The following is a 13,807-nucleotide window of genomic DNA, read 5'->3' as shown; positions in this document are numbered from 1 at the left end:
TTGTTCCTTGTTTTTAGTTTTTACTCCTTTAATGATTAAAATTAAAAAAATTAATAAAAAAGAGATGGACCAAAATTACAATTAGATCTTAAATAAAATATTTTCTCCACCCAACTCGAGTCAGATAAGATCAAAATACAACAAAGTTCTTGTTAAAAACTATAATGCAGTTGCATTTTCAGAACTAAATCCTCTAATTAAGTTGGAAGGGAATCAAATAGTGTTATAAACACAAGATTTTTAGGTATATGTTATTATAGTAGAGTGGATATGAATCAAATGCAATACAAAGAATGAAGTCAATAATATACACTGATATATCTATTCATACACACTCACAGCACATGCTATTAGTATGGAACAGCATTTCTTAGAACATTGAAAAAACACATGCATGTCCCTCATTCAATACACATGCCCCTCACGTGTCTGCCACGTCATCTTTTTCCGTCTTTTTAAGAGACTTTTTCTCCAAATCCAAATAACCATTAAACTAAACAGTTTACACCCTTCCCCTTCACAAGATTTCCCTTACTTTACACCCAAAAAATGTCACTATTTTCTCACTTTTTCTTTCCCTCTCACAAGACTTCTCAATCTCAACACACGTAGTTTAGTTTCTTTCCATTTACTCCTCAAAAGAAGAAAAAAAAAGTGTTAAGATGAAGAAGGTTATGATGCTGACTTCAACTGTCACCTTGTTCTCATGAACTTTTTGCAACTATCACTATTACTAACAATATCACATGTCCAAATCTTCATGTGAATCAAACAAGTTCCAGAAGAGAACACAGTTTTCATCACCATGTCCTCTTGTCATAATAATCAAACCAACAACTTTAAGGAAGGTCTAAAAGACAAGAAAATCAGGAAGAGAAACTGTTCTTCCTCCTCTTCTTCATCGTTGGCAAGAAAATACAGATTCAAGAGAGCTATTTTGGTTGGAAAGAAAGGAGGGACAACCACACCAGTTCCACTGTGGAAGACTAGTACTACAAGTTCTCCTTCTATGGATACTACCACTGAACAGCTTTTTCATTCTTCTGCTTCAGGGTTACCTTTTAAAGATAAAGAGAGAGAGGTTTCTGTTTCAGCTAGAAAACTTGCTGCTACTTTGTGGGAAATGAATGATTTGATTCCTTCAAGGGTCAAAAAGGAGTTTGAGGTTGACCAAATGAGAAGCTGCAAGGAAACAAGTATGAAAAGCAGAGAAAAAGCTGTGAGCTTGTCTAGATCAGGTTTGTTGCGGTCACTTATGTCAGATCCATGCAACAGTCCTACTACAGAGGTAAATTGCTATAAAAAAAAGTTTTTTTTTGTGTGTGATGCGTTATTGAGCCTGGTTTGAAGCTATGTGTTTATTGTTTTGTTGTTTTGATTATGCAGAGAATGAAAGGATTTGAAAGTGATGGCTACAGAAGAACAGTGTCCGGATTATCTCATCCACATCGTTCTGGTGTGGATGCCCATATCAGTTCCAGTTTAATTGAGGTACAGTGCTTATAGTAAGTAAATTTGTCGCACTAAATAGAAAGAGAAATGATCTTTTGACATCAAAGTTGTGATGTCAAATACATTATTTTCATGTATTTTTTTTAAACTACATTTAAAACATGAATTGCAGGAGAATTGTAACAAAAATAAGGATGGAGTTAAAAGCCGTCTAAAGGAAGCTAGAAGTGGTCTATCTACGTCGAAAAAGATTCTTAAGGTTTTAAATCAAATGTGTCATAGAGAGAAGCAATCATCGACAATGGCCCTCGTCTTGGCTCTCGGAAGTGAGCTTAAGCATGTCTGCGGCCAGATTGATAAACTGATCCAAGAAGAACGCTCAAACTCGAACCAGAACGATGCTGAGTACATGATGCAGCGTTTTGCAGAAGAAAAAGCTGCATGGAAAATGCGAGAAAGAGAAAAGGTTCATGATGCAATTAAAAACGTATCTGAGGAGCTTAAGGTGGAGAAGAAGTTAAGAAAGCAAACAGAAAGGTTGAATAAGAAGATTGCCATTGAAATGGCTAGTGTAAAAGCTTCACACTTGGAAGTATGCAAAGAACTCGAGAGGGAGAAACGTGCGAAAGAGATTCTCGAGCAAATTTGCGACGAACTAGCTAGAGGTATTGGGGAAGACAGAGCGCATGTGGAAGAATTGAAAAAGGAGTCGGTTAAAGTTCTCGAAGAGGTAGAAAAGGAGAGGGAAATGCTTCAGTTAGCGGATGTTTTGCGCGAGGAGAGAGTCCAGATGAAGCTTTCAGAAGCTAAATATCAATTCGAGGAGAAAAATGATTTCCTAGAAAAGCTGAGAAACGAGCTCGAGGACTTTATGAGAACTAGAGATGAAGAAAATGGAGATGTTTCTCCCGAGAGTACAAAATTCAACGACCTTGAGACTTATTTCAACACCATTTGTCAGGGAATCCGAAATGCAGAGAAACTGAACGATTCGGATGAGGATGGCAGTGATCTTGTTTCTATTGAATTGAACATGAATAATGATAATAGAGGCTATGACTGGAGTTACACAAGCGAAAAGGATGCTCAAAATGACTCTAAAAGAGTTTCAACTGACAAAGATAGCACAGGGAGGAAATCCTTCTCTGAGAGAATTCAATGGGGAAGTATTTGTTTCAATAAGAGAAATTCCAGCTTTAAAAAAAGGGATTTGGATATAAGTATTCAAGAAGGTCGTGATCATTCTGATCCTGACACTTCAATTGAATTTCTCTCTCGAGCTCGGATACAAGACGATGAGGAAGGAACTCCAAGCAATAGGTCTATTTCAGGTGCCAATCTTGTTCAAAGAAATGATCAACAGTTAACTTTGCAGTGTACTATTGAAGAAGCTGAAGAAAAAATTCTTCTTGCATTTGAGGGTGCCAATTTGAAGCAAGAAGCTGAAGGGAAAAAACCAAGATGTTACTTAAAGAGTTTTGATAGTGATAGTTAGCAACTTATTATCATTGATAGCTCTTATTATTTTTACTTTTGTTCCAAATTGTAAATGATGTCTTTCATGTATTGAATATGTTAAAAGTTATCATTGGTAATATGTGACATTGTGATATTTGTTAAAGCTATATAGCAAGAAACATGTAAATATTGAACAAGTTGTTTGATCCACATGTATGAAAATTGTTGGGTAGCCACTAACATGTGAATTCCTTAATAGTTCCAAAAGAAAAAAATAATGGAGCATTTTGGGTTCCATACAAATGAAATAAAAACAAAGGAGACTGCTACTAAATTATGGGGACTCTTATAGGGACTCAATTATATTTGAGAATGTATGGTTGTGATTTAAATGCAGCAAGTATTGATTGTGACAGCCTGTGAAAGATAACATTATTATTGGACAGTTCCAATTACAACTATTCAAATATTTGAATTCTGTAATCTTATGTTGCCTCTGCTTGGATCTTTGATCAACCATCGTTGAAGTGGGCCATTCTGAGATGGTTTTACAAGAACTTTTTTAGGTGGACCCTACACCTATTTAACATAACCACTATTTCCATATTTACCCTTACATTTGTATTTTTAAAAGAGAAAATAGACTTAAAAGAATATAAGTAACATATTGAGACTGTTTCTACTTCCTATCATATAAGGTTGTCAAAATCACGATCTAGATCTTAAAATCTCAAAATCACGATCTAGATCTTAAAATCTTACGATCCTAGTCATCCCCAACGGTTCCAATCTTAAGTAGAACCGTGTGTTGTAGCCAAATTGTGAAAAAAATCATAAAACCATTGATTATGTGCGATCTTGGCCAGTTCCGGCCAAGATCGACCGTTTTTCGATCACCGCCGTTACAAGCCGACAAGGAAAACAAGATGCCGAGGGGCAACAATTACGGTTCGGTGGAGGCCATTTTCCGAGTAATACACTTGCCTACCAAAATATCATGTAAAAAACTTTAAATATATAGTATTATCTTTTTGTTTTGTTTCGGTAATATCTTACAATTTTTGTTTCTTACAATTTTTGTTTCGATAGTATGTTTTACAATCTTATAGGATGCTGTGGCCTAAAATAAGCAAGCTTAATAGATCAGTAAAAAGTAGTTTGTAGAAACAAGAATCACTTAAATTGCTTTGTATTCTGTGAAAGCTTACGAGTTTGAACAAACATGCAGATTACAAACATAATTTGAGCATTCATCACTTTTTTTATATGAAAACTTTGTGATTCTCTTTTTAAATGCTTCTGTGGTAGAACTTTCCAATTATTCAAAGACATTTTAATAAGTTCAATTGAATCAAACCTAAATGCAAGAGCTGATTTTACTAGATAAACCTAAATCGAGTAGAGGCTAAAATGAGGGACAGATCCATAACTGGAGGTTCGGAAGTTGCTGACCGTGAATGGAAGGAACTACTTGGTCTTCTCTTCAAGTTTTGTTGATGCCGAGGCAAAAGTAACCGGATTTGTTGGATGGTCCTTGACAATCAAGCTGAGCACTTCAGGTCTTGCATAGTGTCCAACAACATCAAAATCAAACTTAGCTCTTGCTATTTCCCCAAGATCTGTGCATAAGTTTAAAAAGTCAGGGCGTGGCATTCAACTCATAAAGGCAAACTCATGAAGAAACTACGGAAAAGTATGACATTAATAGACCTTCAAGAGATCCCAAGAGACATGTCATTAGAAGCACCTATGATTAATCGTTGTTCGGAACATAAACAACCTCAATGAGGTTCTTTAGTTTAGCTGGCTATTTCCATTATTAGCTATTTTTATATGATATTGAAGCTGCACGCATATTTCCAACTATGAAGTTTCATTTGGTTGGTTCCTAAAAGTTCAAGTGTAATTATCTTCTTTATAATGTTTAATCCAACTGAACTTCAAAATATTGAAACAAAGAATGGAGGCTGAAAATACTTCATACAAATTTTTATACTTTTCATATAATTTTTCTAACATAATCATCCTTATAACCAACTAAATTAGATGAAAACTGGATCAAAAAAGCTAAAGTCTTAAAGTTATTAGGGTCATAATAACAGATTTAAATATATGATAGAAGTGTGTAAGTAATAAAATAATAATCTAGGTAAAAAATAAGTGTGTCATACTAATGCAATTCCATACATCTTAATAAGATGACAAACCTAAAACAATTGAATCTAAAATCCAAAATTCCTATTACTCATACTAGCCCGCAAGTCTGGAACATAGTTATCAAATCTTATTTCCGATCGTGAATTGGAAGACCGTTTTACCAATTGTGAATCGAATCTTATTATGAGTCGTAAGTCATAAAATAAATTGCTAATGAAGTATGTTACTTAAGTAAAGAAACAAGTGACATAACAAAATTATAAGTTGATATTTCATATATGAAGCTCAAAATGATTCAAGATTCAAGTCATACATCAAATGCCAAAAGAAAAGTTGCTGGTTATACATAGTTGACAAAAAATGTGGTTAGCTACACTAAGTTTAGGTAGTAATAATTAGAATGAATCAAGATTTGTCATAGTGAACTGGGACTCATCGTAATGAATTGAGATTCAAGATAAGAATCATGCACAAATAGATACACTTGCGATTTGTATCGATTGATTTCAATTTAGTATCAAATCAAGATACGACTCGCATGTATTGCAAGATAAAGATACCGGTAACCATGTCTGGCACAGTGTACCAGAAATGTGCTGGGTAACAATCAATGCTTACTTGCAGCTTGACATACAATAAAAGAAAGCAATACTCTTTGTAACGAAGTACAAGCAACTAGTGTAAATATCAACCATGGACGGCAGACATACCTAGGTCTGCTGATATCAGCGCCTCGCCCTCATAATTTGGTCCAGCCAAAACAGCCCCTGACGGTGATATAATGACGCTACCTCCAGCACATACAACAGAATCAGGTGTGAGGTCATCTTCTAAACCTTCAAAAACATGCTCTGGAGCAGGTGGATAATCCTTCCTCCTACAGAACTGGTTTGCTGACAAAACGAAACATCCACCTTCATGTGCAATATGGGTCACCGATGCTTGCCATAAGTCCCTGGAATCAGCAGTTGGTGCACAATATATTTCCACACCTGTTAAAACCAAGCGCCGTCGATTTAGCTATGTAAACAAACAGCTCCAGTACAGACAAATGCAATATCTAATGCTGCTAAGGGGAGTTTATCCAAATCGGTCCTGTTTGGATAAACATCTTAATTAAGCTCTTATAGAATAAGTGTTAATCATTGAAGTGTGTGTAAAAACTATTTCTATGACAAAAATAAAATAAAATTGTTTTCTTAAGCTATCCTGAAGAGCTTGTGGTAATTTGGATAGAAACATTTAGTGGAAATGTCATAAGTTGTTTCAAACCTGCCAAATAGTGTCGCATGTACTATAATAGTAGATAAACTCAAATAAATAAATCCAAAAAGGCCCCAAATACTATACAAAGTTTTTTGTTTATCAAAAGAACTATACAATGTTGGTAATTTAAAATAGCTTATAAATGGAAGAAAAAAAATCAAAGGTAAAATTTCCAACCTTTAGCATACATTGCTGTTCTTAACAGTGGCATCTTATTCTCCCAACAAATGGCAGCACCTATTTTTCCAATTGGAGTTTCAAACACTGGAATGGTTGACCCATCTCCAAATCCCCAGATAACCCGTTCGATTGCTGTTGGCATGATTTTCCTGTGCTTTCCTAAGTAATGACCTTGAGAATCAAAGAAGAGAACAGTACAATAAAGTGTGTAGCCATCCCTCTCTATCACACCCATCACTAAATGTACTTTATACTTTTCAGCCATTGCTGCCAATCTATCCACCTCAGGACCTACAGCAATAATTACGATATTTGTTACTGGAAAGTGTGTGCAGACAGCAGCTCGGATCTGTTAAAGTCATCAATGAGTGAACATTTTATAGTCGAAATTTTCATACAAAAAAATGATCCTGGGATTTCCCCCCTCCAATTCTCGGACCAAATCAAGAAATGTCAGCAGACTAACGACTAGACTAAGCAAACAAATTATACAATCTAACTGATATGCAACAAAGGGAGTTGATGCGTAAAACAAAACTTTAACAAAAAACGAGAGGTCTTAACTTTGATAAGTTGTCTATCAATATCAATATATTAGTATAATCGTATATGTATACATATAAAACCAACACAAATAGACAAAATGCATAACTAAAACTTAAATAACTCCTAAGGCAGTGACTTCTTTGAACTAAGCTCTTACCAGGAACATCAATGGCCGCTAAACGATACTTCCTGAACTCTTCTCTACCCTTGGCTGTGCGGTTACCAATGGAAACACCAAAATTAGAACCACGCGGATAGCCACCAATAAATGCTTCTGGAAACACAACAAGCTGGGAGCCATAGCTAGCAGCTTCAGCCAGCAATCTCTCAGCCTTATCTGCAACCAAAATACTCAGAAAAATCAGAAACCAATTCAACATCAAGAATTCAACACTGACACAGAAAGCTAAAACTGAAAAAGTATCACTCCCAAATCAAGCAAAAACGTATTTTTCAGTGTATATCAATCAAAAACATCAAATCATTAAAAATTGTTTCACTTCAATTATAACTATTTGTAGAAACTGGAGAATCGAAGCATTGATGTACCAAAAAAGAGGAAATTTAACATCGATGCGAGAAACGGTTTCAGATTATAAAAAAAAAAAAAAAAAAGCAGATTATAATAATTTTTGAAAGAAAAGGATGGTTATTGGATGAATTAGAGATGGGGGAGTAAGAGAACCTAAAGTGGCGGGAGTGTCGTAGAAGACGGTGGAAGCCTGAACAACGGTGGCTCGAACGGTGAGTTCATTGAAATCGGAACCCATGTCGACCTCAGCGATGATTGGTGCTTCATTGATGGTTGGAGTGTTAGCTACTAGTGCCATGTTTTTCTTTAGAGAGTCAAGTGTTTTCTCAGTCTCCACTTCTTTCATTTTATACTTTAATAAATAAAATACTATTATAAACAAATTTAATTTCTTTTTAGATACAAATGTATTTAATATATATATATATATATATATATATATATATATATATATATATATATATATATATATATATATATATATATATATATATATATATATATATATATATATATTATATATATATATATATATATATATATATATATATAAACTAGATACATTGATAGTCAAATATAATATAAAAAAATTGTTTATATATATATATATATATATATATATATATATATATATATATATATATATATATATATATATATATATATATATATGAACTAGATACATTGATAGTCAAATATAATAAAAAAAATTGTTTATAATAATGATCGGAGGGAGAATGTACCTACATCCTTTAATCACTATTATAAGTAAATTTGATTTTTTTGATCTATTTGATTGTCAATGTATATAGTCCATATATGGACTAAATACATTGACAATTGACAGTCAAATGTTTAAAATTCAATTTTATTTATAATACTGACCGTATACATCCTCCGGTCACTATTATAAGTAAAATTGAATTTTTTGGTACATTTTACTGTCAATGTATCTAATTCATATATGGATTAGATACATTGACAGTCAAATGTACTAAAAAAATTCAATTTTAGTTATAATAGTGACGAGAGTATGTATGATATGAACTTTTCCTCCTCTATTTAGATGATTTTTTATTTTTAATTTCTCATTTAAAAAACTATTTTTTTTTGTTTTTAAACTTTATATTTGTTGGAATTTTGTTGATATATTTTTAATGATGTGGAAATTATAATTAGGATAATTTATTATTTATATATAATAAATTAATTTATTAATATTTTTTTTTCAAATTTATTTAAAAATGAATATAAATGATATTACTTTGGCCACAAGTCCATTATCTTTAATGCAGCAAACAACCCAATATGATAAAAAAATTACCTCGTACCTCTATCTTTATTCTTATATCCCTATATTTTATAAAAATATATTAACTTTGCCCTTATATATTTTAAACTAATTTATCATTTTTTTTAATTTAACTTTTATTTAGTGTTCCGGAAGATTTTGTAAAAGAGTTCCGATAATCAATTTTTTAAATTTTTTTCCTTTTATTTTGTTCATCGGAAGACTTTTCAAAAGAGTTTCGACAGTCAATTTTTAACATTAACTTTTACTTTGTATATCGAAAGACTTTACAAAAGAGTTCTGGTAGTCAATTTTTAACAATTTTTAATTTTTATTTTGCATACCGGAAGACTTTGAAAAAGAGATTTGGTACTCATTTTTTGTTTATTTTGTGCATCGGAAGACTTTGCAAAAGAGTTCTGGTAGTCAGTTCTTAAAAATATTTTTGAACTTTTATTTTGTTTTTTTTTTAAATAACCAACTTTTCAAATTAAATCCCAAAATAACCAAATTAAAAAAAAAAACCAAAATAACCACATTTTTCTACTTATGCGCTAGTTGAACTGGCGCATTCAACTAAGCATCAATGGAGGCGCCCAGAGCCTTGGCGCATGCATGCAAAGTCAATGCATGTAGGCACCACATACATTAGCGCATGCATGCGTGTATGTGTGTGTGTGTCACATGCATTGGCGCATGCATGTGTTATGTGTGTGTGGCGCTTAGAGCATTGGCGCATGCATGCTTTAGTTCTTCTATAAATATCATGCGCATCTCTCATATTTTTTCACACAACTTCTTACTCTCCTTCCATTTTTCTTCAATTTCTTCAATCTCCTTCACTTTTGTTTTCTTTAATCATGTCTGAATACATTCACAAGAGAAATGTCGATTTAATCTTTTCAATAGTGCAACCTCCGATAAAGATTCGACTTTGGAATATAAAATCATTCGAACATCTTAATCGGGCGTTGAACCGTTAGTTAGATGGAGAAATTGCAAAGGGTGAAAGGATTAGAAGAATTCAATGGCTTAAGTCCACGTTCAACCAAAATGGAGAAGTTCGTGTATGGATGGATATTAAGACTGACAAAGACGTTCACAGGATGATGTATAATATGTTCAAAATTGTTTTGATGGTTGTAATCACATAGTTATAGTAATGGTATTTAATTTGTTGTAGTCTGTTGTGTTGTTATTTATGTGTTGTTTGCGTGTTGTATGTGCTGTATTTGTTTGTGATGATATTTCCTCACAAAGTTATCATATGAAATAAATGTTGTTTTTAATATAAAGCAAAAGATGTATAATTAAAATTATCTTGTTGTGCTTGTTCCAACACCGGGACAATTAGTATGATTATGACTGGGCTGACGACATGAACTACATAATCGAACCATTTTGTTCGCCGTATCCATTTCGGTTCGAATACGGGTGCTGCTTGGGCAACCCTTTTCTTTCTTCGCATTACTTCATTGTGCCAGAGAATGTCTTCTTGATATTCAGGTCAGTATTCCTCTTTTGCTACCACTGAAAAGCTAATTTTGTAAACATTGAAGAGACTTATGACTTTGTAAACGTCGGATAGTAAGTAGGATGGGTCTCATCGAGCCTTTGAACATGTCGCTATGACATAAGAGCAGGGCATACGAAAGGCTTGGAAATTTCCGCAGTCGCACCAACCTTTATCTAGTTCCACTCTATATTGTCCCCTCGGCATGCCTTCATTGTGATCCATGGACTCAACAACACTGTATCAACCTTTAGTACGGTCAAACATCGTGGCCACATGTGTGTTAGCTTTGACAACTTCGTGTCTAATGAATTTCATTGAAGCATCATTTAACAACTGCCCAGATTGTAATATTGAACTCCATTTGGAACGTCTAGTCTCAAACAGTGCCCCTTTAAAGACAGAGTTCAACGATTCCACAAGATTCGTTGTCATGTGGCTCCAACGTTAACCGTGGTCGTATGCCCTAGTCCACTTCTCCAATGGAATATTGTCGATCCACTGTACTGCATATGCATTTGACAATCTGATGTCTTCGCGGTAGTGTTTGAAAGAAGGTTCTGTTAATGCATACCCTACATTGACAACCTTCTTCCACAATGTTTTGTCTTCAATCTCCCGCATAAAATTTTGCGCGATATAACCAATGCAGTAGACATGCGTCGACGGAGGATTCTGCCAGTCATTATCAATGTTTTTGTAGGCACTCACTATTGAAGGGTGTCGGTCAGAGATCAAACATAAGTTAGGTTGAGGAGCAACGTGCAATCATAGATTTTTTAGGGAAAAAATTTATCCCTCAGCAGTCTCCTCTTCAACTAGGGCAAAGGCGATTGAAAAAATATTGTTGTTGCCATCTTGTGCCACTGTCATCAGTAGCGTTCCTTTATAGTTCCCATACAACCATGTACCATCAATTTGTATAATATATTTACAGAAAGCAAAACCTTTGATGCATGGTTGATATGCCCAGAAGAGTCGATGGAATATTCCATTTCCAATAGCACAAGTCCCATAAGGGGTATACGATGACAACGTTTCCAAATTGACAATAGTCCCTGAAGCATACTGTTTAAGAGCCACCAAGTATTTTGTAAGTTGTTTGTAAGACTCCTCCCAATTTCCATACATTTTTCAATCGCCTTTGTCATAGTTATCCAAGCCTTCCTGTACGCTGGAGTATAGTTGTATTGTGTTACAATATGCGAGATTATTGTACTCACCTTTAACGACGGATTATCGCTGACAGACAAAATTTCATCACATATTAACTAAGAGTTGAGTTTGCGATGGTCTTGCATTGGGTTCGTGAGCATGCATGTGTGGATTGGACTCATGGAACCAATCTCCCAAGAATCACTCCTCTTCCGGTAAGAAGCTGACAACCGGAAAAGGCATAGCTCATTTCGACAATAAATTCTATACCTCATTGCATTAGTTCGATCAACTTTGTAATCAGCTGATAATTCCATGTGATACTTTCTAATGGCTTTTACACAGTCTTCTTTTGTGCGAAATGTGCCTCCTTCTTTCAATGATCCTTGAATTTGCACATAAGGATTATAAAATATATTTGATGAAAATTCATCTGCATCCAAATTCAAGCTTGTCATGTGTTGAGGTGGACAATATACATGACTAGCTGGTAATGGCTCCTCTTCTTCTTCATCATTCACCATTAAATCAACCAATAACTTGGCTTCTTCTTCTCCCTCATCAACAACATTGACTTCAGCTTGTTCGTCGACATCAGTTTCACAAAACACTTATGACTGATCAACGAACTGAGACCCTTGTTGTTGTTATGGTAATATATATAACTCTATATCATTGTACCTAGATTGTTCATGACTGGCAAACATATGTTGAACATCGTCATCATCTCGAATCTTCAACTGATAAAACTTTACTTAGTTGTCTGCAAACCACACTGGATTTGTATAGATGATTTGTCCCACCTAACTACACTGCAATTTCTTTTCTATTCTTTGTTTCAAATGTAAAAATTTTGATCATCGATTTATTGTAAACCGAGTTACTTATGTGTTGCAAAAACAAAAACCGAATAAGTGATGCTCAAATATTTCACCATTGGTATGGGCACTGATCATGTAATGTGGTGATGAAGACATTTTTTTAAATGTAAGTTTAATGTTTGATGGTGAATGCATTGATCTCATATTAGCATGCAGTTAAATAGGGGAGATGGTGAATATACTGATCACACAAATAATCTGCAAAGACAAGACAATGCGATGCAAAGAATCTGCAGGATTTCATGTAGAGACAAGACAATGTAAAGCATGCGCATGCATGATTCTCTGCCCTGATCATCCAAATCTAGCCAAAGCATGCACCTGTAAAGAAGATGCTTCTGCCCTAATAATCCAAAGCAGGCGCCCTTATCAATGACGCATAAAGCAAGGCATGCGCCACTAGCCTTGGCGCATATTCCTTGCATGGATAAAAGTAAGGCATGCGCCACTAGCCTTGGAGCCTATTACCATGCATACGCCACTAGCCTTGGCGCCTACCCCATTCTTCACATGCATGCGCCCTAGCCTTTCCCCTAGTCTCATGCTTCACATGTTGCATTCACATGCTACCTATCTCATCTATAAATATTGCAGCAACTTACAACACTCAACATTTGCAACACACAATATCTGTAACAATCAACCTCTGCAACACTCAACCTATACAACACTCAACCTCTGTAACATTCAATCTCTCTGCCAAGGTCAATCTCTCTACAACATTATGTCTCTATTGACTATGGGTGATGAACATCGAGGAACAATCGACAATATTACGACATTTGTATGTTATCACTTATTCTTATTTTTATTACTTCTTACTTATTTCTTACTTATGTTTCTATTGTTTATTACTGCTTCTTACTTTATTTCTTACTTATGTTTTATTAGGACCCAAAACGATTTCGATGTCGTGCACATGAATATGTAGCACACGATCCTTTGATAGAACCATATATTCGAGGATGCGGTTTTGGTAATCTACTCAACATAGTCTCATACTCGGTTGACTACAAATTTATTCTTGCTTTGTTAGAGAGATGGAGACCCGAGACCCACACATTTCACCTTTTTTCCGGTGAATGTACCGTCACACTTGAGGACGTCTACATGTTGTCAGGTCTATGTATCGATGGTAAGGCCGTAAATGGTAGAGTTGACCAAGATAATTCTATATGCAATAAAATGTTGGGTGCCCATTTGTGTGACGACACAACTACGGGAGAGACTTCTGGTCAAGCTAGGGGTAAAGGTATTAATTTAAAATATTTTAAACAATATTATGCAAGTATAACATTAACCGAAGAATCTACCGAGTATGAAAAGATGATTAAATCTCGATGTTATATTATGATTCTATTTGGTAATTTTTTATT

At 34.5% G+C, this 13,807-nt stretch overlaps 2 protein-coding genes across 2 annotated transcripts; one reads left to right on the top strand and one right to left on the bottom strand.

The window, feature by feature from the left end:
• Positions 1 to 404: 404 nt before the first annotated feature.
• On the top strand, positions 405 to 3,150 carry LOC127107887 (uncharacterized protein At5g41620). The gene is made up of 3 exons (XM_051045230.1): positions 405 to 1,288; positions 1,387 to 1,491; positions 1,625 to 3,150. Exons 1-3 carry the CDS (start codon positions 806 to 808, stop codon positions 2,945 to 2,947), a joined length of 1,911 nt encoding a protein of 636 aa, XP_050901187.1. The 5' UTR covers positions 405 to 805; the 3' UTR covers positions 2,948 to 3,150.
• A 933-nt stretch (positions 3,151 to 4,083) lies between these two features.
• Positions 4,084 to 7,953, bottom strand: LOC127107888 (bifunctional nitrilase/nitrile hydratase NIT4A). Its single transcript, XM_051045232.1, has 5 exons — positions 7,745 to 7,953; positions 7,217 to 7,396; positions 6,511 to 6,804; positions 5,778 to 6,059; positions 4,084 to 4,529 (listed from the first exon to the last, which is right to left on the bottom strand). The coding sequence occupies exons 1-5, from the start codon at positions 7,935 to 7,937 to the stop codon at positions 4,378 to 4,380; spliced, it is 1,101 nt and encodes a 366-aa protein (XP_050901189.1). The 5' UTR covers positions 7,938 to 7,953; the 3' UTR covers positions 4,084 to 4,377.
• Positions 7,954 to 13,807: the final 5,854 nt, after the last annotated feature.

The sequence above is a fragment of the Lathyrus oleraceus genome, chromosome 7 (assembly GCF_024323335.1).
Source record: "Lathyrus oleraceus cultivar Zhongwan6 chromosome 7, CAAS_Psat_ZW6_1.0, whole genome shotgun sequence".
Lineage (NCBI taxonomy): Eukaryota > Viridiplantae > Streptophyta > Magnoliopsida > Fabales > Fabaceae > Lathyrus > Lathyrus oleraceus.
Note: the sequence above shows the minus strand (reverse complement) of the source record. Positions and strands in the feature narration are given on the sequence as shown.